We start from the raw sequence: 27,297 nt of genomic DNA, 5'->3' as shown, positions 1-27,297 counted from the left end.
AACTGAGGGTAGGTACAGTACAGGAATTTGAGGGACTGAAGGCATTTTCCAAGCAGATCAGTGGGTTATCAGGTCTATGAAAAAGTAAGATTTTAGTGGGAAGCGTCTATTTCAATGTTAAAAACACATGAGAAAACGCAGTGAATATGAAAACCTCTGGATGTACATTAGGGATACACGCTGTCTAACAGTTTATTTGGTTTATGTCCTTGATAAACCTGAGATCGTTATCTACAACTATGCCCTTGAAATTATACAGGAAAAGCTATTTCTGATGTGATGTGCAAGGGCAAGCGCCCTCTGACTTCTTATTCAACATCTAGGAGTTGCTGATACATCAATGAGTAGGAAAACAACCAGAGAAACTGGAAATGGTTTAAAGGGAAAAAAAAAACCCACAAATCTTCTGGCTTAGCAACAATGTATCAGCAGCATCAAGAACTCAATGCCAGGAACATCCAAATAAATAAGAAAACCACTCTAAGAGAATTTTTTCAAAACTGCAGATTATTCTAGAAATTTGCCATAATAACGCAAGAACAGCACTCTGTAGCTCTCAGGGAGTGTGACGATGCTAACTGCCAGGCCCAGTCTGTTGGAAGAACAGAGCATAGTATTCTTAAGGAGTTTAGCTGCCGTCACAAGGCCCACCCTTCGATGGGAGCTGCTGCAAGTGTTGGGCAGCGGTCGATGAGCAGAGCCAAGACTCTTTTTGGTTCTGTCTTGGGAGGACCAGGGTCATAGAGATGGTCATTATTAAGGAAAAGTGCTGGACCTTCCAAGGATTAGTAGGATCAGGTCTGAGGCCTGGATATGCTACTCTTCCTTGAAGTCAGCTCACATGATGCTCTCTTTAAGGCTTCTCCTCGGAGTCTTTCTCTGTGGGTAAGGCTGTGCACTACTACAGTGTTGGGGGCAGCTCACGAGCACTGAACCACACCCTCCACACACGAGTCATCACTTGGACAATTCTCCTTTCTCAGAGCTGATGTAACAGGACGGGCCAAGGAGTGTTTCTGTCTTAGCACCCTAAGTGGCCTGGGAGAACAGCTCAGATTCGGACACCAGTCTTTCTCTGCCTGCTTCACTTCCCTTTTTTACTTTCCCTAATTCACCAGCTCTTTCCTGACCCTTACTTGTATGATTACTGCTGCTGCTGTTGCTTTCAGTTAAACGGTTTTCTCTCCTGGCCTTCCCTCTGTGCCTACACATCTTCTGCAATAATTCCCTGAAGGAGAAGTCCAGGAGGCAGGCGCCTGCGTTGGTTATCGGGTAGGCGTTTAGCCTTGGGTCTGAGTCTCCCTCAATCGTGTGGCTGACCTAATACCCCTGCGTCAGTCACATGGAAATGTCCCAAAGGCAGTGAAGGTACAGTGACAATTATGGATAAAGAGGTCGAATGAAACATATTTCTATTGTACCATAATTAATTTTTTAGAATGAAACGGAAGTAAGGGTTGGGGAGATACCAAGTGGGTGAAGTGCTTTCCTCACAAGCACGAGGGTCTAAGTTCCGATCTCTGGAACCCGTAAGGAAGCAGGCACAGTGTCACGTCTGAAACCCAGCACTAGGAGGCAGAAGCAGGTGGAGCTCTCGAGTTCAGGGCCAGCTTGGCATAAACAGGGAGTTCTAGCACAGCTTGGGCTACGTAGACCTTGTGTACATACTAACATGAAGAAGTGATTGAGGAAGACACCTGACGTCGGCCTCTGGCCTCTGCTTGCGCTGACACGGATGAGTGTACCTAAAATCCTGTCAGAAGCATGCCCAGCCTACATTTCCTATTGAAAGTTTTAAGGAAAGATTTTTTTTCCCCTTAAAACTGACCTAACTGACGTCATACAAATGCTCACATTGTGTATTTCTTGAGAACACTTGCAGTTTCTTACAAAATGAAATGCTGACATTGCTTATGATCTGCTTGGGGGGGGTGAAGGATTTGGGGTTGGGCTTGCAGAAACTCTAAAAATATGGAAGTATCTAGCTTAGTGTCCAGTGAGTTTCAGAAAAGAAACCATCGCTCAGCCTCATACTGTGGTAGGCAATATATTCTGAGAGGAGCACGTAACACCACCAACATTACAGCACTAGACACCACATCTGACCGCAACATTCATGGCTCCAGGTCTGGGTTTCCCTACAGAAACTCCCCAGCTTTTGAGGAGACCTGAGCAGGAAGATGCCACCTCTGCTTTAAAATAGAAGTCCTTCATAGTGCCAACATTCCACACTCCCTAGAGAGCAAATGTCCTCAGCTTGTGTCACATGGAAAGAAGGATCTCTTAAGTCTTCATGCCTTATTCTTTCAATCAGGAAGTGCTTAACTGTGTGTGTCTGTCTGCCTCCATCTGTCCATCTGTCCATCTGTCTGTCCATCCATTCATCCATCCATCCATCCATCCATCCATCCATCCCTTTCCCTCCAATGTCCTTATTTACAAGAATCCCCGACATGAACATTTATGTCTTACAAATCCTGCCTTTTATAACATCTTGTAACTCTACTTCAGAAATAGAATTGATTCCTCTTTTCTTCCAATCTTGCATTAAACACTAAGGGCACTGCTTTTCCAAGGCAGAATTACTCTTCTGTCTCTGGATGTAGTCACTGAAATTTATTTATAGATATCCACTGTAGAAATTATATAGTTTTATGAGTGCACACATGAATTCTTACTTGGAAGCAGTTTAAATAACTTTAGGGTCCAAATCAAGCTTGGGGTTGTCAGAACTTAGCCTGTAGCTATAGACTAAACTGATATGATGAATGGACAGTGTGCTGCTCCGTGTCTAACTGTTACATACAACCTTTTGGGGCAGAGATGGAGTCTTAAATTATTCTGTATTCCCCATAATTCCTAACACAGTCCTGGGAACTCAGTCAACATTCCATAAATGTGCACTAATTTATCTGTGCTTTCAGAGTGCAAGTTTCACAGGGCTCTCCTGCCCCCAGACAGTCTCGAGGAAAAGTATCCACGTGTCAAGGATAAATGATCTCTGTTGAACTTTCACTAAACATCTTTTAAACTCTCTTCCAGTTCTGATAAAGTTACTCTGTAGGAAGAAATGCAACTAGTTCATGACGATGGCCTTCGCGGGTAACAGTAACCCAGTGTCGTGAAGATACCAGCATTACTGAAGACTAGCAGACCGTTACATGAATTATCATTCAAGCCGTGATGGGCAGAGTATCGTCCAAAGCGAACAGAAGCAAGCCCTGGACGTTCATTTAAGGCCTGAGTTAGAAGAGGGACTGGACGGTGCTGGGAGCTAAGAGTGCTGGCTGCTCCTCCAGGCGACCTGATTTGGTTCTCAGCACCCCTGTCAGGCAGCTCACAACCACCATAGCTACAGCCCCAGAGAATCTCATCCCTTCTGTGGCCTCCTAGGGGAGATGCCCATTTGTGGCACCCGCTCATACGAACACATAAATAAAAGTAAAATTCTTTTAAAAACTGGTTTAGAATAAAAAGAATGTTTTTCCATGGAAAGAGATGAAAGTTTTAAGACTCAGGTCAGCTCGTAACATCTAAACCAAGGAGACAAGGCTAAGTTAACTAGACTGATATAGACAATGTCTACCTGGAGATAATGTCACATAACATCTGGGTAGTGGTAGCATCGGGCCAGCCAATGTCCTTGTATTCCCTCTCTAGAGCTAACTCCATGGTCGTCCTGTTTTACTTTCCTAGTTGCTATGGTTACTGCAGGTCATATACTCACATACTAAAATTCAGAGCTGGATCCACACATTCGAGAGCACATACATACATACATAATACATACATACACACAAGCAACACTAAACTCATTCATCAGGTTCTAGTTATATGTGTGTGCACGTGTGTGTGCAACAACCAAGTACAGGAAGGGATTTGAGAAGTGGGAAGGACACGGGAAGAGCTGGACCATGGAGAGGGTGGGTAGAAACGACATACGCACAGTCCTTGTAGGGACAGAGCAAGCTATATTTGCACGCAGTAAATGAAAACAGGTCACGAATTTAAAGGAGGGTGGGAGGGTTGTATGGGAGATCTTGGAGGGAGGAAAAGGAGGGGGAGAAATGTAATTATACTAACCTTAAAAAATTTAAGAACCTTTGGAAATAACAAACTGACGTTTAAAAAGGTACTCGTGCAAGAAATTTCAAATAAAATAAAATAATTTTATTTAAAAAAAAGGAATACGGACACTAGATAAAAATCTGATTTCATTCTGACAGCTAAGATGTTTTATTAAATTGCCACAGATAACTAAAGTAAAACAAATCTATAGTTGTAAAAACAGCCCACTGAGATGACACACACTTAAGTCACAAGACGTGGAGATTCAAGATAGCACCAATCTCTTGTTAACTTGGGCAGAGTGGGAGGACGCTATGCATACTATCAGGGAGAAAAGCCATCAACGGCAACACCTAGCTCCTAACCCTGCAAGCTGTAGTCATGACTGGGTTGGCGTGCTATGTTTCACCGGGGCAACAGTGGCTTGGCTGTGCACGGGAGCAACCAGCCAGTTTCTGATTGGCTCTTGTCATCTGATAGAACTCGTGCCTGAGACGGTCAGAGACCCCGGGGAGAAGCCACCATTTCTATTCTGCTAAACATAGTATTAAACTGCCCACTGTGTACTTCTCTTTATACCCATAGGTTAGTACATCGTATAACTATTGTCATGGAAGCTCGTTCTGGCAGTAGACAGTGATTAATACAGAGACTCACAGTCGGTCATTGTGCAGAGAATAAGGGCCTGGGGAGTGCTCAGCCTGACCTGTGATGTCTACATCACCCCTGCGCCCCCAGGCTCAAGGACCATAGTGGAAGAGGTGTCAGAGTCAGAAGCAGTAGATGATCGCAGCATAAGAGTATTGTTCCAAGTCTAAGAACCACACCACACACAACCAGTCCCGCAAATGGCACAGAAATGACATGAAGAAACTCTGGTCACAAAGATACGAATCTCTTAAGGGGGTTGGCCTCGAGTTCCTGGGAAGCATGTGCTTTGCCAAGAAGCACAACAAGAAAGGCCTGAAGAAGGTGCGAGCTAACAATGTGAAGGCAGTTAGTACTCGAGCAGAGGCCCCTGTGAAGCCTCAGGCCACTGCCTGAGCCCAAGATGCCAAAGGGCCCCAGCCGCAAACTCAGCCATCTGGCTTTCATCGCTCACCCCAAACTTGAGAAGTGGATTCAAAGCTACATGGCCAAGGGTCATAGGCTCTGCCAACCAAAGCCCAAGGTTCAAACCAAGGCAGAGGCCAAAGCTCCAGCTAAGGCCCAGGCTTCAGCTGCAGCCCAGGCTCCCAAAGGCCCCATAGAAAAGGCTCCTGCCAGTGTGAAGACAGGGACTGCTGTGACACACCTACCTACACACTATTTGCAGATGACCAGTGTCCTATGCTGTTTTTACAAATAAACTTGAGGCAAGAAAAGAAGCATTTTCCAGACAGGATGTGGCTGTTGCACACATGGCTATATCTGTATGCACAAGACCTTCACTAGATCAATCCGAAAAAATCCTTGCATGGATTGGGAAAAGGATCACCAGGTCTCTCCTCATTTGAGGAGCTACTGTTAAATGATGGTTGCCAGGGGAAGGGAAAAAGTCAGTTTTTCCAGGAATGCGTGTCAGTGGCCCCTCAAGGATGACCATGCTTAAACTGACAGCCCTTATACCCATCACATACTGGGAGTACTAAATGGACTCAGTGGATTTAAAAAAAGACATGAAGTTAGGAGGATGGGGTGGAAGGCAAGGATTGGGAAGTCATTACACACACATGAAATTCCCAATAAAATAAGAAAATCTTTAAAGAAACCTTCTACTGCTGCCAAATTTTTATGACTCCCAACATTCGGTACTATGATCCCATATGGGTCACAGCCACTGTTTGAGAAGCAGCGATCTAAGGCACCAGGTGGGCACAAAATGAAACACACCTGAGTCTTGCCTGTAGGCAACATGGCTCCTCTAGAAACAATGTAACATTGCTCTTGTTCCGAACTGTGGTTGGCCAAGAGTTACAGAAGAGGATGATAATTGATCTTGGTTATCTGTGTGGTCCAAGCTTCTGACCGTGGGCAGCAACTCTTGGTCGTGATTCCCAGAAGTCCGATGTAAAGGTAGCATTCATCAGAACCATAGCACTTGGGGACACTAGACTGTGAAAGCCCAGTGTGGGTCAGTGCTTGTCCTAGGCTCCCTGTAGTGCCCACTCTTGAGAAACATACAGGGGCCTCTCTGCTGCGTGCTCCTGTTCCTCGACATCTCTCTTTGGATCTCTGTGCAGAGTGTTCCCCTCGGCAGACACCAACAAACCTCCTCAGGCCCTTTGTTCTGTGCTACCGCTCTGCATGTCCTGCAGTCTCCCCTTACATGGCTTCATTTGTTTCAAGGAACTTAGGCCAGAAGTTCTATTTCAAATGAATCTGCTGCTTTCACCCTATGAACTGGATATTTTAAAAAATCTTTGTGTATGTGTGTATGAATGTCTGTGTATGTGTTTGAACATGCATGTGCATGAGCAGGTAAACACGTGTATGTATGAATGAGAGTATATTGTGTATCTACATATGTGTGTGATCATGTGCGTGTGCCCGTGTATATGTGTGTGTCTTGTATGTATGTGTATGAGTGTAACTGCATATGGGAGTGTGTATGTGTATATATTGTGTATGTAAATATGTACATGTGTGGTTTGAATGCACGAGTATATATGAATGTGCATACATGTGTGCATGTATGTGTGCATGTGTGTAGTATGTGTTTTGTGTGTTTGGTGTGTGTATGTGTGTACATGTGTATGTGTTGTGTGTGTTTTTGTGAGTATGCATGTATGTGTGTATGTGTGTAATGTGTGTGTTTATGTGTTGTGTGTATTTGTGTGCATGTATATGTGTTATGTGTGTGTGCATGTGTATGTGTTGTGTGTAGGCGTACACACAGTTGCTATGGTGCTCATGCTGAGGTCAGAGGGCCATCTCTGGTGTCATTCCACACCAGATCTCTTCAGGATCTTTCTTGTCCCTGAAGCCAGGCTGGGTGGCCCTTGAGCTTCTGGAGCCTGCCCTGTCTCCACCACCTATGTGACTATGGGAGCACGGGACTTGAGACAAATGCAGCCGTGCCAGGCTTTGCTTGGATTCTTTAGTCTCAGGTCTTCACGTGTGTATAGCAAGTGTTCTACCCACTGAGCCATCTCCCCATTTCCCCAGCGTGGAATTAGATGTGTTTGCTACTACCGAACTCCACTTACATTACAACTATATGCCACGAACAGAGGTCTCACAACACGTGGATTCTTCTTACAGCTCTCTCCACACCCCTCCCCCACCCTCCTGAAAGGGAACACCAATACATTCTTGACCTAACAGCATTTCAGAAGGGTCTTGAAGTCACAAGCCACAACATTCCTCCCTAAAATCCCCATTCTAGGAAGCCTGAGAGAGACTTAAGCCAGTGATATTTTCCTCATGGAAGTCTGTTACAGTTTGGGCTTTAAATAGCCCCACCCCTGGTCCCACGTGTGGAGGGCTTGGTCCCCAGTGCAGCAGTGTTCAGAGGCAGGGTGTTTGAGAGGGACTGGGTCATTAGGGCTCTAAAGCTCATCAACATTGTAATCAAGTGTTGGGTTAATAGGCTATGGGGGCACAGGAAACTTGAGTGAGTCTGTTAGAGCAAGTAGAGGTCACAAGAGCACGCGTGTAACAGCATTCTGCCCCTTTCCCGGCTATCATATGCTTCCTGTCAGTAGATGGCCAACGTGCCATTTGTAACACTCTGCTTCCTGAAACCCACTCTTTTGAGCAGTTACATGTGCTTACTACCGATTTCCTTTCTGAGGGCACAGGGATGAACCCCACGGATGAGGACCGGCTTTATGAAGCTCACAATCTTAGACACGGGATACAAATTCTTACAACTGGACTCCTGCTTCTATCAAGGGATGATTTATCTTCCCTCTTGAGAAAATCCGTGCTAATGAATTCTCTATTTGCGGAGACCAAGGGAAAACGCTTATAAGGTCATTTCCAAGACCACATCTGAAGAGACAGATAAGATTCGGAAGAGCGAGTGATACAGTTTAAGGAAAGCAGAGGAATCCTTTCTAAAGGGGGTCACTTTGAGTGCGTGTGTGTGTATGTGCAGGTGCATTTGTGATTGGCTGACATGTATCAAGAACCTTAGCAAAGGGGGCTGTGCACGTTCCCGGATGAAAGTGTGCACATCGTGTTATGTGACCCATCTTCTCTTCCACTGCCTCCTCCTTTGGTCTTTTCATTCCTCATACCATTTTTTTTCTCCATGAACAAAATAAATTCATAGTTGTAGACCAAACACAACACTTCCAGGTTACCTAAAATGTGTAACATCTTTCCATTTTTTTTTCAAATTACCATTTGTATTATTTACATTTTAGTTAAGTGTGTCCTGTGAGGGCTGTGTCTGTTGCTGGTTGGCTTATTCCTAGGAGAAACTTTCTCCTGTGCTTTTCAATAGCTTTAAGCTTTTTAGTTTGTATATATCTTTCCCACTGGTAGTGCTTAATTAATTAAAATTAAGCAAATAACCAATGCATTCATTTATCTCATTTCTGAGAAAGGTTCCCACAATAGTCCAGGTTGGCCCTGACGGTCTCAGTAGGCAAGGCTGCTCCTGAAATCCTCATCCCTTGTTTCAGCTTTCTCGGCACTGGGATTATAGACGTGCCTGACTCGTATGTATGTATGATGTGCTGTGAGACCCTGGCCCTACGGATGATGGGAATTGCCTTTACCCCTCTTCAGGGTTTGACAGAGAACAGGAGCCCTGGTGCTATTCTTAGCCTGTCTGGGACCATGCAATGCCATGTATCACATCACATATGAATGCTAGATATTCCAAAAGGATAGGAATTACAAAACACATATAATAAATTTTATGGTTTCACCAAAGAAAGCTAAAGAGGAAACAGCCGCAGCTGCATGGACTGTAGGAGCTGACATGCTGCAGACACAAGCTAGAAAAATCCAGGCTGTCAACTAAAGTGAGGTTCAACTTTAGCCTCAGCACTGCAGGACCTCTGACTCCTGAGGGAGATACAAGAGTCACTAGAGTTTTGGGGTGGGCAGATTGGGGGTCGGGAAACATGGAGGAACACAGTCACGGTGACGAGGAACAGTGGATCTGATGTGAGAAGACCGGGATCTCAGTCACCACCTTGAGGAGAAATAAATAGAAGGCCACCTCCTCCCGTGCTAAAGTAAACAACTCCCTCTCCTCCAATCTTCCTTTTATTTGCTATCCGTCCCTGGCTGGCCTGAAACTCACTATGTAGCCCAGGCTAGCTTGTAGCTCGTACAAGTCCTCCTATTTCTGCCTTCCAAGTGCTGGGCTGACCGGCATGCACCATCACGCCAGCTGATCAAGACCTTTAAATATTAGTTTTGAAGGGTTTACACACACATCAACAGCAGCTGGGACTAAACATGTGATGAATCTCCTTGGAAAGCACAGTGTTCAGTCAGCACGTTGTGATCTGAGGGAAAAGTTGAGAAGAAACGGGTGACAAAGCAGTATTCAATCCCTAAAAGTGAGGGAAAAGGAGGTGTCCCCACTCACTGATCAGCAATGGATGTCAGAGGATTGGGATAGCCCCAATTCCTGCCCAAACTTGGGAGAGAGGGGCAAAAGGTGACTCACATTATTCTCGGTGCCAGGGATGCACTGCACTTTAAATTGTCAGAACATGAGAAGCAGAGTCCCAGGTAAGAGCACACTTGAAAGCACCTGATGACAGAAGGCTCATGAAAGATGACAGACCTCAGAAAGCTCTCTATCGAGGGAGAGCGAGACTCTGAAATCATGTCGCTCTCGGAGTCTCCCATTGCCGCTGCAGAGGAGACCAGCCAGCTGTACTATTTTCACAGCTGAAACAATGTATAATTGACACTCCCCAAGGCCCCAGTAGGATGGTAACACAGATGTGGGTAAAAGAGAAACTTTCTATCTTAGATGAAGTCTTTGTTTTTTTTCTTGGCGAGAGGGTCTCAGCAGCCCAGGCTGCTAGGGATGTAGTCTAGGCTAGTGTCAAGTTTATGGTATCCCACCTGCCTTAGCTTCTAAAGCATGATCGCAGCCTGAGCCACCACTGAGCCAAGACCAACTGAGGTCTTCTTTTCAATCTGCTCACTGGTGCCTTCACTGTTCCCCCAGGATATTGAATTTCAGCTTAAACTAAGGCGGCCTAAGGACTTCTGGCCTCACCTATAGTAGAAGGGAGGTCCAGAGTATACCATGCCAATGAAGCCCTCTGAAATCACTCTGAAGTTTGCGCTTTTTCCTGCCTAGACTCTCTGTGAGCTGCCTACAGGCTGTCTGCCATGGCTCTACAGAGAAGTAGAGACGAGTTTCCATGTGCAGCAGAAACCAAAGCGTCCTCCAGCAAGCTCAGCCATGCAAGCTAATAATACATGAACCTGTCGGCCAGTTTGCCCTGGCGCTTGGGCTAAACCCACCAAGACATTTTTTTTTTTTTGGTAAGTCATCTCAAGTCATTGAAATGATTCTCTTGTGGCTCCCACCCCACTCAGAGAGCAGGAAATATTTTCCCCTTGTAACAATCACAGGGCAGGTCCCCAGGGCTTCCAGGGACCTTGCATCCCCCAGTTCCTGTTTCTGGTTCTTGACTGCCCCTCTATATTTATAGCAGGCTGCCCGTAGGCTGTTGTGGATTTGGTTATAAGATAACCTGGAGTCACTGAGCAGAAATCTGAAACAATCTGATTTTTTTTCCAGGAAGCGGCATGTTGACCTTTCAGGATTCGGTCTGTTTTACAGAGTATGTTGAGTTTTTGAATAGTGCTGTTTATAGCACAAGGCTTGGGTGTTTACTCTGTGGGTCCTTGAGGGTGCGTAACTGTACGGGAATAGGATACACACACTCCTGGGCTCTCGGGGCTTACAAAGAATTGATACTTGTTTCTTTTGTGGCCTGGCGTCACGTAAGGAATGCTCTTTACGTGTGTTTTTTCCTGCCATGGTAGTTTTGAAATAGTCACTTGCTTAGAAATGAATAAATATTTGTCGGATGAATGAGACAAGAAAGTTGATTCTAACTTTTGCACTTTGGGGCCAAGAAAGAGCCTAACCAATACCCATTTTATAACAACTTCCCCCCCAGTGCCTTCAAAGCTGCACTGCGTTACACTCTATGAATGGTACATTGTAGGATAGACAGATAAGCAATCGTGACTGGCCACCCACAGGGGAGGCAGTTTTCAAGGTACTCAGGCCTCTGGGTTAGCATTCCATCGCCGACCAATGGCCTGGCCACTGTCATTTTACCTCCTGTGTTTTCAAACCTAGGAATGAACTTGCTTGGTAACTAAGGTCAAAGAACGACTGCACTTCCCTTTACAAAGTGGAATATCCCGGCGTGAAGCATATTTTAGCCATTTTAATGTCGCTGCGGAGATGGGAAAGGAATGCGAGCTTTACAGAGGGCTCTTTGTAGCTCAGAAGTTGTCAGCCACCAGGCCAGCTTCAGAGGACTCCCGTAGCAGAGCGGAATAGGAGCTTAAACTCCTCTCTCAAGGAACGGTATGCTCACTGTAGTGTGGCAACTGGGTGTGTTTAAATTGTTCTTTAATAATTTACAGCAGATCCTCCCCCTCCCCCTCGTTTCTTCAACAGAGAAGCTGTTATCTTGTCGCAGGCAATGGTGGGCAGCTTTAGAAAAACTGAATCTGTATGGTTGACACTCTGTGACTTCATATCCCCCCACTGTCCATAAATCCCCCACTATCGCTCTGCACTTGTTTTTAATACAGTTTTATACACTAACGTCTGGACGTGTGCACCCTCTCCCCCATGGTCTACAACAGTGTCTGTGGCGTGAGAGGCAGAGGCTAGAGCATCCGTTCTCAAGCTGTTGGCTGGGATCCCTTTGAGGGGTCGCATATCAGATATTGACATTATGATTTACAACAGTAGCAATATTACAGTTATGAAGTAGCAATGAAATAATTTCATGGTTGGGGATTTCACGGGTCCCACAACACGAGGAACTGTATCACAGGGTCACAGCATGAGGGAGGTTGAGGACACTGGGCTAGAGACAGGGGGCTAGCTGGTCTGCTGCTGCCTACACTCACCCCTTAGCTTTAGGACAAGCTACCCCAACTCCTATCTTTCCAAGTCCTTATCTGGAAATCAGGATTTGTCTTGCCACAGGCTCGCTCGTTCTGGGAAGTAATGAAAGCCCACATCTATTCCAACACAGGTTGTCTCCTTACATGATACTCAACGGCAGTGCAGTTCGCATTCTGACTAAGGGGACTCTTCTACTGGATGCCACAAGCAGGATTCAGGCTCTTCCCGACTCTGCCCTCCAAGCCTCGGTCATGGTGGGTCCTGGGAGGCTTGTTAAACGTTCAGACAATCTTCTGCTTATGCTGATATTTATTTCCATTCCCATTGTCTGAGAATCCACGTAATCATCTTGTCTTCGGGTTCTTAACTTCCAGTGACTGATATGCCAGCACCACCGTGAATATTCTCACGAGTCAGCGAGGGTCACACTGCAAAGCAGCATTTGATGCTCAAGCTCCTCAGACTGTGCTGTACTTTCCATTCCGTGTCCACAGCCCCACAGGGTGCCTGACCATTGCTGTCATGCAGACGCCGGTGAATTGGACACCCTGTCGAGTATGAGTTGAGAGCCCTGCAGACTTGGTGACTTGATACAATGTTCTCACTTCTCGGAATTGTAGCATCTCGGACTACATTTCTGTATCTAGACCACTGGCATCGGATTCCTTCTCAAGGGCTGTAAAGGTGGAGCAGCATGTAGGAAAGATCCAGGGTAGTCAGGCTGTCTGATGTGAATCATGAAAGCAGAGTAGGTGATTGTGGGGTGCAGGGTGGGTGGTCCTGGGGGTCCTCCGACGGCTTCCACAGAGACAGGGTGTGCTACAGGCATGACTAATTCTGTGAGAAGGAGGAGGCATAAAGTGTGCTTGACATCCTGCCCCCTCCCCCACCTCCATCACTTCAGACACCTCTCCTGATTGACATCCACTAGACAGACTACTTTTATTTTCTTTGTTGAGAAAGGTTTTCCTACAGCTCAGGCTGGCCTTGTACTTGTTCCATAGCCGTGGGTGATCTTGAACTTCTGATCCTTCTGCCTCCATCTTCCAGGTGCTTGGGTGAAAACTGTGTTCCTGCACGCCTGGTTTATGGGGTGCTGGGGATGGAAGCCACTGCTTTGTGGGGCTAGACTAGCACACTGCCAAATGAGCTAATCTGCAGCTGCACTGCAGACACCTGGGTGGACGTAAGTTAAATCTACTTCCCCTGGCTTCCCAGACCCGCCTTGCTCTCCTTTCTGCAGTCTGTCCAGCCCTGGAATATGGGATTGTTGGGGAGTTCCTGCCCAGTGTCAGAGCTCTGCACACTCAAGAGGAGACATGCGGTCTTCCTGCTGACCCAGGCACCTTCATCTGACGGCTATTGTTAATCTGTCCCCTTCCTTAAAGCCCTCATGACACTACTTCCTTTGGTACCATTTCCTGTTGTCCACAAACATGTCTCTCTGCTGACACATCTCCTTCTATACCATGGGGAAACTAAGCTACAAAGGCTCACCTTTTAGTGTCCCTTCCAAAGAAAAGCTTTATTGCCCCCAGCTGAGAGGGGTCCTGTCCCAGTCAGTCAAGGGAGTTCCTCCCCCTGTCAGTCAAAGGAGTTTCTCCTCTGGTCAAGGGGGGGTTTCCTCCTCCAGTCAGTCAAGGGGGTCCTTCCCCAGTCAGTCAAAGGGCCTCCTTCTACCAGATCCACTATGTCCTTCCATCTGGAGATCAGTGTTCCCTACTTCCTAAGCACTCAATATCATAATCTGGGTGGTTAACATTTATCTCAAGCCTAACTTGCTCAAAAGAAACCTCTTCAGTTGCCCAGGTCTAAAATCCTCAGACAAGGCCATTGCCTTTTCTCTCACATTTAGCATTCAATCATCCAGAGGCTCTTGGTACTCTTCCCTAAATACATCCAGGGCTGCTGTTTCCAAGCAGGTCCAAGGCACCAGATTAATCTCAAGACTACTGGCTTTCCCAATAATCAAGCCATAGGCGTTCCTGTCCTTTACACTTGTACTGTACATTCCTTCTGTCTCCCCTGGGAGCTATATCTAGACCAATGGAACCTGTACAGCCAGTACTAAATTTCTGAGACAGACTTTCACCATGTAGCTCAGGCTTGTCTCGAACTTGCTACTTGGGCAAGGTCCTTCTGCCTCCTGGGTGCTGGGATTGTAAGCACACCATCTTGCCTGGCCTTTCTCTGATTTTCCAAGCTGGAGTGGTCATGCCAGGCATGGCGGTGCATGCCTTTAATCCTAGCACTTAGGAGGTAGAGGCAGGTGGATCTCTATGAGTTCAATGGCAGCCTGGTCTAAAGAGTAAGTTCCACGGCAGCTAGAGTTATATAGTGAAACCCTGTCTTGAAAGGACCAAAACAAATAAATAAAATAAAGTATATGCCCCCTCATGAAATCCCTCTGCTCAGAATGGTCCACGTGGATCATGTCTCATTTGAGCAAAGTCACCTTCCAGAGATTAACAAAGCTCTACATGGGCTGGCTACTGCCTCCGCTCAGGCGCCAATTTTACCTTTAGCCTGCCAGGGAAACCCTTGTTTGCTTGGGTCACTATCAGTTCACCTCGTATCCAAACTCATAAGACATAAACCTCACACGGTACTGGAAGCCTTGACACAGTGCTAGAAGGCCGTGTGCGCGCACAGCTGCACTGAGCTTTGCCCTGGTGGGAGAATCTTCGCCGCTGCAGGCGGAGTTGTCCACTCTGCTTTCTTTCTTTTCTTTTTTTTTTTTTTTCCGGAGCTGGGGACTGAACCCAGGGCCTTGCACTTGCTAGACAAGTGCTCTACCACTGAGCTAAATCCCCAACCCCCCACTCTGCTTTCTGTGCACTTCTCCCAGCCATCTTGTCAGGCGTACATGACAGAATGGAAGCTGCACCTCTTGGAAGCCAGCAGACACAAGGCCATGCTTACACACAAACGCTTCCCCAAATCACACAAGTCCATCTATATGGCTCGTGACCAGGCAATTATTGCTGTCTCAGCTCAGACAAAGCTGGCCAATCAGTGCTCATTTAAGTAATAAGCCATGTTCCCCGGTAACCATTAAAGCCCTCGCTGTACCTGGTCTCCAGGGGAAGGCAAGAATGAAAAGAAGTGTCGTAAAACTGCCGGAAGTGAAGGGCCTAGCCACCCACATCCCTACACCCTTGTTCTAGCTTTTAGCCTGGAGTGCTCCTTCCAGCCTGTTCCTGCCCAACCCCTTGGCCCAGAGCCACACTTCCTGACTTCCCCTGGCGTCTCCTCCCACCTGAGTGTTTCAGTTTTCCTTTTTCTATTGTCTTTCTTGCATTCTAACATTTTTAAGAGTTCCCTTTTATCCGTCATTTATTTCATTGCCTGCGGTTTTGGTTGCCCACAGTCGATTATGGTCCTAAAGTATTAAGTGGAAAGTTTCTAGTAATATGTGATTCATACATTTTTAAATTGCTCTTCGTGCTGAGTGGTGTGATATTCGTCACTTAGTAATTGTCTTGGTTTGCAAGGTGGCTGTGGGGGCATCTCGGCACTTGCCTTCCCACAACGGTGGCCCCAAGCACCAAGAGTGGTGATTTGGACAGACTGACAGCCCCAAGAGAAGCCCCGATTTAACAGGGAAAGAAGAAGAGCTCTGCGGAGTAATGTAAGAATAGACAGAGAAGCATCGGCATTGGTAAGCATCCTTTCCGAACACTGGTAGTCTTGGGGTGGTTCTGTCCCCCTCTCTGTACAATACTCACTGATTTTACTTGTTTTGTTCCTTCCTTTCCCTGTATTGTTTCACATTGTAACTTTTTTTCTTAAGCTTGCGTGCTCTGGCATGCGCTGCAGGCACGGGCAGTCTTCTGAAATCACTACTCTTCCTCGTCATGTGGCTTCTTAGGATCCAGCTCAGGTGGTCCGACTTGATAGCAAGTGCCTTTGTGTGCTGAGCTGTCTGGGGTTTTTTTTGTCTTTTATTTTTACTTCCTTCATTGGTAATTCTTAGTAGAGCGGAGCCTGGTACACGGTGTTGTGTTCTTCAAGGGTTATTTTATTTATGAATATGAGTCATTTTATTTATGAATACATCTATATTTCCCCCCTCTGGTTTACACTTTAGCTTCTTGATGGTATTCTTTTCTGAGTGGGTGGGGAGGAGGGAAGCATGTTTTGTTCTGAGACAGGGTTTCATGTAGATCAGGCTAGCCTGGAATTCATTTTGTTGCTGAGGAGAACCTTGACTCTGCTCCTCCTGGTTCCAATTTCCAAGTGCTGGACTCCACCAGGCTAGATAGCAAAAATGTGCTTTTTGGGTTTTTTTTGTTTTTGTTTTTTTTGCACCAGTGAAGCACAAGTGTGGTGTCAGGGACCAGGAGCAAGGACACTGGATCCAAATAGTTTGGGTTAAAACAAGGGCTATGCTTCCCACTGGGAAACCAGCTTCCATCTTAGAGTTGTCAGGAAGAAGGATTGAGCTCATCCCAGGAGTGAAGTGTTCAGAGGGATTGGCCGGCACACAGGACACACGTTAGTGATGGGCGATACCAATCCTCAGGAAGCCTTTATTTTTACACTGTACCGTTGGAGATTTTTCTTCCTTCCCACTTCCTCCAGGTGTTCTCCCTGAGGTCCCACCCAACCACAGCCTCTAACTCCTATCCACTTATCCGACCACTGAAACTGAGATTTCTTTTTTTTTTCTTTAAAGATTTATTTATCTTATGTATCCGAGTGCTCCATTTGCATGTACACCTGAATGCCTGAAGAAAGCATCAGATCCCCATTGCAGATGGCCGTGCATCCCCAAGCAGTTGTTGGGAATTGAACTCTGGAAGAGCAGCCAGTGCTCTTATCTGCTGAGCCATCTCTCCAGCCCTGAAACTAAGATTTCTAAGACTCCAGATGTTACTATCTCCTTAGTCAGCGAGTTAGTGGAGAGCTGCCCGCTGTTGCTATTCACCACTTCCCTGAGCTTGGGCCGCCTGTTCTCCACATGGCCTTACAGTACCCATCTTCTTTCCCTCAGGGCCTTCCCCCTGGGTGATCGCACTCACCAGAACATCCACCCCAATGATACCCGATTTGAGACTTTCCCAGCAATGCTCTATTCTTTCTCACAGATTAGACTCCTCTCCTCTCCTAGTACCTTCTCTCTCTGCTCCAGCCCTGGTTTTTAATGCAACTATTACCTTCTCGCTTCTAGGCTAAGCTGAGTTCTTCTGCACTTCTGACCCGTGGAGCCAGCATCATGCCAAGTCTTGTCTGCTTGCCTGACAGCTTAGCTTCCCTCAGCAATTAGCTACAGACAGTCCTCGAGGCCCTTCAAGTGTGGTGCCTGGCCCAGTAATAGGTATGAAGATCTGTCTGGATTTGATATATGTACACACAGCTTCTATACAAAATGCTCCTGTGATCGAGTTACATTTTAATTCAGTACTAAACACTGAGTACATCTTGGCATCTCACCAAAATATTAATTCTCCCAGAAAAACTTTGGCTCAGGCATGCTCTCATGAAAAAAGCAAAAGCGTATTGGACAACGGAGGCGGCGCTGTGAATGCACGCTGTCGCATCCTTCCTGAAGGTAACGAAAGACGAGGAACCCGTTTTGATCCTAACGGCATCAACTATCACTTGAGCAAGTGGCTTCCCTGAATTCTTCTAAGCACAGCACCATCTTGACAGGCAACTTAAGTAAATGAGTTTTCAGGCTCCCTGTCATGATTACCAATACCACACAGAGATGGAACAGAGATGGAGAAGACCGCTCAATGCCCCCACCATCCAATCAGCTCTCTTGTCTCCTCCCTCCTCGCGCCTTTTCTACAGAACGCTGGGGATCAAACCCAGGGTCTCACGTGTTCACCAACAAGATGCATCCTCAGCCCAGAAGAGCCAGACCTTAAGCCGCACTGCTCAGACTTCAGTCCTGCGTGGGTAGAGCACTTACTTGTAAAGTACATCCAAACACCCCGATCATCAGCATGGCCACCGAGAGGTAGTCCGTGAACACATCCCACCACGGTTTCAGCACCCGGAACGCAGGCTGCTGCTCGGAGAACTGCCGGAACTCGGTCACTGGAATCATGTTTCTGAGAAAGGACAGAACGCTGTGAATTAACTTTTTTTTTTTTTTTTGGCTATCACATAGGGCGTGTGTGTGTGTGTGTGTGTGTGTGTGGGTGTGTGTGTGTGTGTGTGTTTTCCTTTTTAAAGCAACACTTGAGAAGCTTTTGTGAACCCTCAGGAGAAGATCTTCCGGCCAGAGGGCTCCCAAGATACAGTGTTCCCCACTGGTGATGGACCAGCAGTCGGAAATGAAGTGAACCACATATAATTGGGTGACTGGTACCCAAGCTCCCTCTGTGCTCCTTGAACTTAGTCCCACCCAGGTATTTCCTGGATCCTCAGTTCCCTCGAGTAGAGCATGAAGATGCCACAGAGACCGAGTCCATCTTTTGAAACGTCTTTGCTATTTCTGGCCTTCCCAGGCTGGGCTTTAGTGTACATGCTATTTCTGTAGTCTTTGTAGTCACTGCTTTACTGAAACATATTCATGGGTTCTTCACTTACTCCTTAGAGAAGAGAAAGCATGTGGCTACATGGCTACTGTTTTTTTTTTTTTTTTTTAGTAGATGGTGTGCCTCTGTGTGTGTGTGTGTGTGTGTGTGTGTGTGTGTGTGTGTGTGTGATTTTATCCCTTTTTGTCTAAATGCATTTGTTTCAATTCCTTTCTCACATGCCACGTGAATCTCTAACATATCCAGATTTTCTCTTCTGAGAAGTCAATTCGCTACAAACCTGCAAACTTGCTACAGTTTGGATAAGTGTTCCCCAGAGGCCAGCGTTGAGGCAGGTACAGCCACCGGGCTGCGGTGCTTCTGAGAGAAGGAAGACCTTTAGGAGGTCGGGCCCAGGAGAAGGAAATTAGGTCACTGGGAGCATCCCTTGAAGGAAACACCTGGAGATCAGTGCTTGCTTCTCTCTCAGCTCTTCAGCTGTCACAGGACGAGTGGGTATTGCAGGCCATGTATCCTTGCCTAGATGCAATTCCATGCGAAGACCCGAAAGGTGCAGGCAAACACACATGGGTCCAAGTGTTGAAGACCACGAACCTAAAGAAACCTTGGGCTTTCGATGTTGGTTCACCCCGGGTGTTTGTTACAGTGACACAAAATGAACGTGAAAGACCTAACTATAAAAGTCACAGCTGAGCACCCAGCACTGAATGGGACATTATTCTGCCCCTCCCAAAGCCCAGGGACTGTGGGAGAGGAGGCGGAGAGATGGGAGGAGTGCTGTCAAGTGCTGCTTTCTTGATAGACATGGAGTTTACAACCATGAACACATGGATACCTGCACATGAGCTGCACAAGACTGAGCCCTACAGCATTCCACTATGTATTGAGACTGAGGCCCACATCTCCCTGGGGGGGCTTTAGGAGGTAGTGATTGCTGGAGAGGAACACTAAACCAAGGTCCTCCGTAAGAAAAGCAAGTGCGCTCGAGTGCCAAGACAGCTCTCCAGTGACTCCCCCAGGTATTTTAAAAGCTATGGCTACATAGATGACAGCAGCTGGATGCACAGGGCACAGCTGAGGCTCTGGGGAAGAGACATGTTCTCACAGAGAGATATGTTCAGTGTGACCCGGGACGCCTGTGAATTGGTTGGTGGTCATAGCTTTGGAAAGTATCGTAATGTTCTGGCTTGGCGACTGCTCTGTTTTGCTGCTTTACAACTCTTGTTTTATTTAAGTGGTTTTTGTTTTTGTTTTTGTTGTTTTTATTTATTTACTTTTTTGAGACAGGGTCTCTCTACATACCCCCGGCTGTCCTGGAATTCACTATATAGACCAGGCTGGCCTTATACTCACAGAGATTTGCCTGCCTTTGCCTTCTCAGACCTGAGACTAAAGATGTGCTCCACCACAGCCAGCTACAACTGTTTCTTGACAATAATTTGGGCTTCACTATTGAATTTATTCTTTAATAGCGTTGGACGTTTCAGCCCTCGGCTCTTACGGTCTGTCTCCTTACAAGCGGGCAGCATTTGGTGAGTTTTTTCCATCTTACCAAAACAATCCCATGCTTGGGCTGCCCCCAGCAGCATCTTCTTGAGAGCCAAGCCTATTATGTCATGCATGTCTGTCTGTCCTAGCCTGCCTTCTACAGCTCTGAGAAACATCAGAAGCAAAGGTGACTTGGGGAGAAAAGGGCTTATTTGTCTGACATGGCCTGATCACAGCCCATCTTTGATGGAAGCTAAGGCAGAAACTGAAGCAGGGCAAGACCCTGGAGGAAACAATTGGTAAAGTCCATGGAGGAAGCCTGGTTGCAGGTTTGCTCCTTTAGACAACCCATGACCACCAGCCCAAGGGTGATGACAACCCTAGTGTGTCGCCTTCCCCACTAATCATTAATCAAGAAGATGCACCACAAACCAGCCTATGGGGCAGGCTGATGGGGGTAGCCCCTCAGCTGATAGTCTCTCCTCTTCCATGACTCTAGCTTGTATCCCATGGACAGAAACTAAGCCTCAGTGCCCATGTTCCAGGCAGATCCCTCAAGCTCACCCGATCACGTCAGTCATTCTAGAACACAGGGCTAGCTCACACCTTTTGGCCTTTTCCTCAACAAATCATGACAGTCTCAACCACCCTCAATATGCCGTCAGCTGTTGGACACAGCTGCCGACAGGCTGTGATTTCCAGGTTCTGGTTCAGAGGTGGCTAGTTCTGTGTGGCACTCCTGCGAGCGCCATCATTCCTGCACACCGAGGAGCTCTGAGGCATCGCTGGAGAGATGAACAGATTCGGATGTTCGTTCACCTGGGGTAGCGCAGTCAGCTTCGTGGACGGGGTCACTGTGCTGTGAGAGGCCACTGTTCTTTTGTGAGTTTGGTTGTCTCACAAGTTACTCAAAGAACTGGGCTCGCTCACTCAGCAGCAGGCAATTTCAGTTAGAAAAGAAACCGGACTGTGGCTCTCAGTCCTCATGTTCTCCCTCAGAACAATGGGGGGGGGGTCTCCCAAAGTGTGTGTCATGCTCTCAAATATCTAACCTTAGAAATGGAAAGCAAGAGCACCAGTGGAAGGGGAAGCCCTTGGTTCTGCCAAGACTGAACCGCCAGTGCATGTGATTGTTGGGGGAAGGGCGGTAATGGGGGTAGGATGGGGAGGGGAACACCCATACAGAAGGGGAGGGCAAGGGATTAGGGGATGAAAGGGAATAACAATTGAAATGTAAATAAGAAATACCCAAGTTAATAAAGATGGAGAAAAAAAAGTGGAAAAAAAAAGAAATGGAAAAGAAGTTTTTAAAAAGTCCATCCATTTATGAAAACGAGTAAACCCATGATATAAAAATGTCGGTGGCACATAAACAAATGTTTCTCACGAGAATCAAAAGGCCATAAACTCAAAATTGAAATAAAACGATTACACTTTAACATAGATGATGAAAAAAATCAGACCTTCAAAACACAAAGAGAAGACATTATTTTACACTTCTGCAGATCTCCCCAATATCCAAATAGAACCGATGTCTGGATTCTCAGGTCCGGTTCTGAACTCAGGGCTGTAACATGCTGTTTGGATTAGGGTATATGAAACTAAACAAGATTCACAAAGGTATGAGGTAAGAAATGCAAAGACTGTGAACCGGCCTTCATGTCATGTGGATGTTTATTTCTGAGACCCTGACTAGTTAGTTACAGTGTGGACAATCAATACAGAGGTAGCAATGAGCCTCACTGTGAACGCTTCTCTGGGGCTTCCCAAGCATATCTAAGGCAAGGGCTATGAGCTGGTGGATAGGGGGCTAGCACAGTAGACAGAAAGGCTTAAGCTTGACTATGGGTGAGTTGCTGTCCCTCCTGGAGTTCACCTAGATGCAGGCCCTTTCAACAGCCAGATGTGGCCAGTGGAGAGACATCAGATGATCTGCAGCCACCCAGATCACCAGGCATAATTGCCAGGTAGGCAGCAGCCCTGACTGATAAGCTGGTGTTGCCAAGGAGGCAGACAGCATCCTTCCCTCGCTTTAAGCCAAGCCAGCTCCACTGAGCTCCTCAGCGGTGAGGAAACGCAGAGGCTCCCTGGGTGCTCATGATGAGGAAGCTGGCTATCAACAGGAACATATGGAGTGTTTTCATGTTCAGTTAAACCTAGGTAATGTTTGACTTTAGTATCTTCTTAGTTACAGACCTCTGAGACCCACTGACGCTTGACTGGCATAAACAGCGATGGACTGTTGGGAATTCCATTGATGTTATCTTTACAACTGCACTGTGTTTCACGGGATGGTGACCCAGGACCTTGCTTTGTTATTCTGCCAATCTTACAAAAAAGGTTTCATTGTGAGACTGGAGAGAATGGCTTGGCTGTCAGGAGCAGAGCTGGTCTTCCAGAGGACAGTTCCCATCACTCACAGGGTAGCTCCCAACTGTTAACTCCAATTCTAAAGGAATCTGATGCCACCTTCTGGCCTCCCAGGGCACTGCACACATGTGGTGCATATACACACTTGCAGGTTGAAAACTCCATACCACACAATAGGCAAGAAATGGTTGTTATATAGAGGGCACAATGCTAACTTCCAAGCATTTTAGAGGTCTAGAAGTTCCTTGAGGGATATGCAATGTGTACCCAAAGGAGAAAAGTTGAGAAGACACCTCACAAAGCGGGGAGGACTAGATACAACTGTGAAGTGAAGTTCTTGGGAACCTTATGGTGGGTTAGGCCCAGATGAAACTCACCAAGGTGATTGGAGAATCCTGTGACATCCTGTGACTGTCGATATTAAAGACGGAGCAAACATTTTCTGTGTGGGCGGGAAAGGATTCTCCCTTACGCCACAGGGTTGTTGACTGAGGGTCCCAGTGCTAGAACTGGACTGTGTTATTTTCCTAAGAGTTGTTGGCCAATGAGACCATAGAGGCTCTCAAATGATAACGTCCACCTACACTGCCAATGGTGCCGTTAGTCACATGCCATAACTGGACCCTATTGCTAAAGACATCACATGCTTCGGTTGCAAACTTGGAGAAATCCAGCTGGGACTGAACCCTCCCTTGAGGTTAGCTTTATTGTGCCAGGATATGCTATTCAGGTGTCTGGGGACATAATAGCCCAAAGCACTAGTCAACTGGATGCTTAGAGACATTGAAAGCTGCCTGAGAGGCACACACACGTACCCACCCAAAGGAGCAAGGTTGGGAAGTCACCTGAGACAGTGAAAGGGTGCTGGGCCCAGGAGCCATGGTTAGTGCAACCGTCTCAGGTGCTACGGATGTCATAACATTGGACTTAATCCCCATTCTACAGGGGGAAATTCATACCTGGTACTGCGAGCTCTGAGGAAGTCACGGTTGTCTTGTTAGAAGGATATGATGTACTGCCTAAGGTGCTTCGCAAACATTTTTGTTTATGCTCGTGGGTTATTTCCCGTGTCAGTTTCCATTTCTCATTTCCCGCCTTCCTATGTTCTGTAGGGGAAGGACTTCCTTTGAGATTTACTACCAGCCTCGATCTGGAGATGGGAGACACAGGGCAGGGCGGTTGGGTATCCAACCAGGGTTGGAGAATAGATCTGTGTCATCCCTCCAAGGCTCAGGGACTGTCATGGAGGAGAGGGGTGGAAACTGAGATTACAGTCACTAAGTCAGGTTCCAGCTCCAATACCTCAGAGTCCTGCATCCTTCCATGTCATGACACTGTCATTGATACAGGAGTCAGAGACGGACAGTAACTTCTACTCAGTCAAAAGGAGTGTATGAAGCTTCTTACAAAACCAAAACAAAACACTAAGTTTGTTAGAGTGTACTTATGAAGGCTGTACAACCCCCACCCAAGTCTGAAGCCTTGATCTTGCTTTATGAAAGGCACCCTACACATCACTGATTTTATTATGGGTGACAAAGGCAAAAGAAAAAGACACGTTAGCATTACAAAGTGTTAACCTTGTGGGGGTCACTTACAAAGGTTTGAGCTAGTGGAGTTCCATGGGCCACCAAGCTCGATGGTCCTTATCACTGGTTTCCTTAAAGAGGCAAGGGTCTGGAACCCCCAGCAGGTGGGATTCCCTGGGCCTGCTGAGCTGTCTCTTGGACATCATGCTTTACTCTGGGGAATAAAACAACCAAAGAACCGAAGGTGAACTAAAGAGTCAAAACATACTGTGAGGCAGGTGCCTTCCTTGCTGGGCCATCTCCTTCTCTCCAAAGGAAGATTTTTAAATGATTCATAAGAGTCGGATACGCTAATTTTAGACACACGTCTGCCTCTCTTTCACAGACGCCCGTGCTTGTTCCCTTTGACGATTTGGCACAATGTGGGCGCTGTGCGGTGCTGGAGGAAGTGCTTAGCCTGCGTGAGGTTTTAAACGCCGCTTTGCTCATTCTGTATCGCACTCAGTGTTCACCTCTTGAGGATGCCATTCAATCCTTTGCTTCAACACTGCTAAGTGGGGCTGCGGTGAGAACTCAGTCCGTGTGGTGTTGGCTTTGCAAGCGTAAGGACCTGCATCCCACCCCCAGAAGCCCCGTGGGAAGCCCTTGTGCTGAGGTGCACTGTGACTCCCAGTTTTAGGCAACTGGAAACAGACAGAACCCTGGGGCTAACTTAACTGGCCAATTAACCAAGCCTCCTCAAAGAGCTCCAGACCAGTGAGATCTAATTTGAAAATCAAGGTAGACAATGCCTCAAATATAAAATCTGAGTTTGGCCATGTTACACCTGCACACATGTGAGCACGTGCAATACACACAGATATATACACAGACATATACACATAGAGACATATACACACAGACATGTACACACAGAGACATATACACACATATACACACAGACATATACACACAGACATATATACAGACATATACATATAGACATATACACACAGACATACACACAGACATATACACAGACATACATATAGACATACACACATAGACATATACACACAGACATATACACACAGACATATACACACAGACATATACACACAGACATATACATACAGAGGCATATACACACAAAGACATATACACACAGAGACATACACACATAAAAAATACTGGCACTAGGAAATGCGAATGTAGCCTCTTCTGTGGCTTTTCCCAACGCAGTGCATCCTCACCAGCACAGAACTGCCTCCAGGAGAATGTTAACACTTTCTTATCTAGAGTTAATTAAGCAGAACACGTTCTTTATTAACTATGGCTCAAAGAATACCAAACTTGGTCTAGAATTTGGATCCCAACCTGACTGCTAACACTGCCGGTTAGGACGGGCGAGCCTCACGTTTTACGTTTTCTCAGCATGGATGATAATGGTAATGAAATGTGTACTGAGCGAGCACAGCCATACCATTCAGGGAAACACGGGTCGACTCTGGACAGCAAATGGCTCCTTAGCAGAATAAATGAGAAGCAGGCAAACGTTCCCAAGTCCAAGACACACAAATATGGCAGGAAAGAAGCGTAACGTGTACCTCTTATCTCTTGTCTCTTAAACTGTTTTCAGTTTAAAACATTACCCTTTGAAAGTTTTATTCATGAATGCAAAATATGTTGGTCCTCTCTCAATATAACCCACTCAACTGAGTCTGATTATTGATGCCTCCGTGTGGATGGAATGGGCCATCCCCTGGGGCCTGGACAACCCACCAGTGGCAACAGCTTCAAAGTGGTTCTCCCTCTCAGCCACCAGCACTTCCAATAGCTTTCTGGCCAAGGGGGGGGGGCACCCCATGAGCACACTCCCTCACCTCCATCCATGCTGGGATTTTAACTGGCTTGATCTCGTGCATGTTGTACATAAGTGACAACTGTTTGGGAGGCTGTATGTGCTGTGTCATGTCTGAAAGAATTCACAGCGTTCTTCATTTCCCAGCTCTTACATTCTTTCTGCATTATCTTCAATGATTTTTGCCAGAACTTTTAGGCATGTGCACATGTGTGCATGCATGTGTGTGTGTGTGTGTGTGTGTCTGTGTGTACCTGTGTGTGCCTCTGTGTGGGGTGTGTACTTATATGTGTGTGCCTGTGTGTGTGCTCCTGTGTGTGCCCCTGTGTGTGCTCCTGTGTGCGCCTCTGTGAGTCTGTGTGCATCCATGTGTGTATCTGTATGTGTGTATGTGTGTGTGTGAGCTGTGTATGTCTATGTGCTCCTGTATGTGTGCACTTGTGTGTGTGCACCTGTGTGTCTGCATGTATGTGTGTGCGTGTGCCTGTATGTGTGCATGTATGAGTGTGTGCACCTGTGTGTGTACCTATGTTGGCACCCATGTTGTGTGTGTGTGAGTGCACACGTGTACACCAGTGTGATGATATAGATGTCTCAGTTATGGCTTGGTACTCAGTCACATATTCTCTGGATTTACTGTGGGAGCAGGAGGATGGGAAAAAGGAATTATGTGTGTGTGTAGGTAACTAATCAAAACTAAAAATATGAAGAGGTTTTATAAGAACCCACTAGTTTGTAAGCTTATTAAAAATACTCCCCCTGCCAAAGAAGTTTGAACAGAAATACCCTGAGTGTGTGGGCAGTGCTGCTCTCAGAAGATGAGTTGTTCTTTTTTAAAAGTTATGTGTATGTGTGTGCATGAGTATGAGTGCACACAAGTGCAGGTGCCTGCAGTGGTCGGTGACACCAACAGACTTTATGACGCCATCAGACCTGACGACGCCATCAGACTTGATGATGCCATCAGACCCTTGGGAGCTGAAGCTATGAGGCTCCTGATGTACAAAGCCATCTTTTGAGCCCCATAAATTATTAAATGGAGATCTTAGTGCCAGGTTTGGGCTATCTCTCCTTCCTAGCTACCAGTCAGTGACACCCTAGAGGCACTTAAAATGACACCAGCTACTGTTATTGCTTGTGGTTGCTCATTATTGTAAGACCCTGTTACTGAAGACACCACACACTTGGTTTCAGAACAGAGAGAAGTCAGCTTCAGTTGTTCAGGAAACTCTCCAGCTAGCTAGCTTTCAAACTGCAGGAAGGCGCCATGCAGGCTGCTGGGTGAGAAAAGGCACCCATGGTCCTACCCAGTACTGGGTCCTGCATGCTATGACAACCTGTCATGAAAGACTTGTCTGCTGGTGCAACGGCGGCATGACGGTCCCAGGGGTAACCAAGTATGTTCTGACTGGATCTGAGATCTTCTGCACAGGAGGGATTTATGCC

General features: G+C 46.6%; 1 protein-coding gene across 3 annotated transcripts in view; it reads right to left on the bottom strand.

Moving 5' to 3' along the window:
* Lrrc8c (leucine rich repeat containing 8 VRAC subunit C) overlaps positions 1-27,297 on the bottom strand; it is an 87,183-nt gene that overhangs the window by 11,007 nt on the left and 48,879 nt on the right. For all 3 annotated transcript variants that reach the window (XM_032916213.1, XM_032916215.1, XM_032916214.1), the window contains one exon: positions 18,054-18,195. In XM_032916213.1, coding sequence (XP_032772104.1) covers positions 18,054-18,191 — 138 coding nt within the window. In that variant the 5' untranslated portion in view covers positions 18,192-18,195. The remainder of the gene's footprint in view (positions 1-18,053; positions 18,196-27,297) is intronic.

This window comes from Rattus rattus, chromosome 11 (genome assembly GCF_011064425.1).
Source record: "Rattus rattus isolate New Zealand chromosome 11, Rrattus_CSIRO_v1, whole genome shotgun sequence".
Classification (NCBI taxonomy): domain Eukaryota; kingdom Metazoa; phylum Chordata; class Mammalia; order Rodentia; family Muridae; genus Rattus; species Rattus rattus.
The sequence above is the reverse complement of the archived record's forward strand: the minus strand, read 5'-3'. Positions and strand labels throughout refer to the sequence as shown.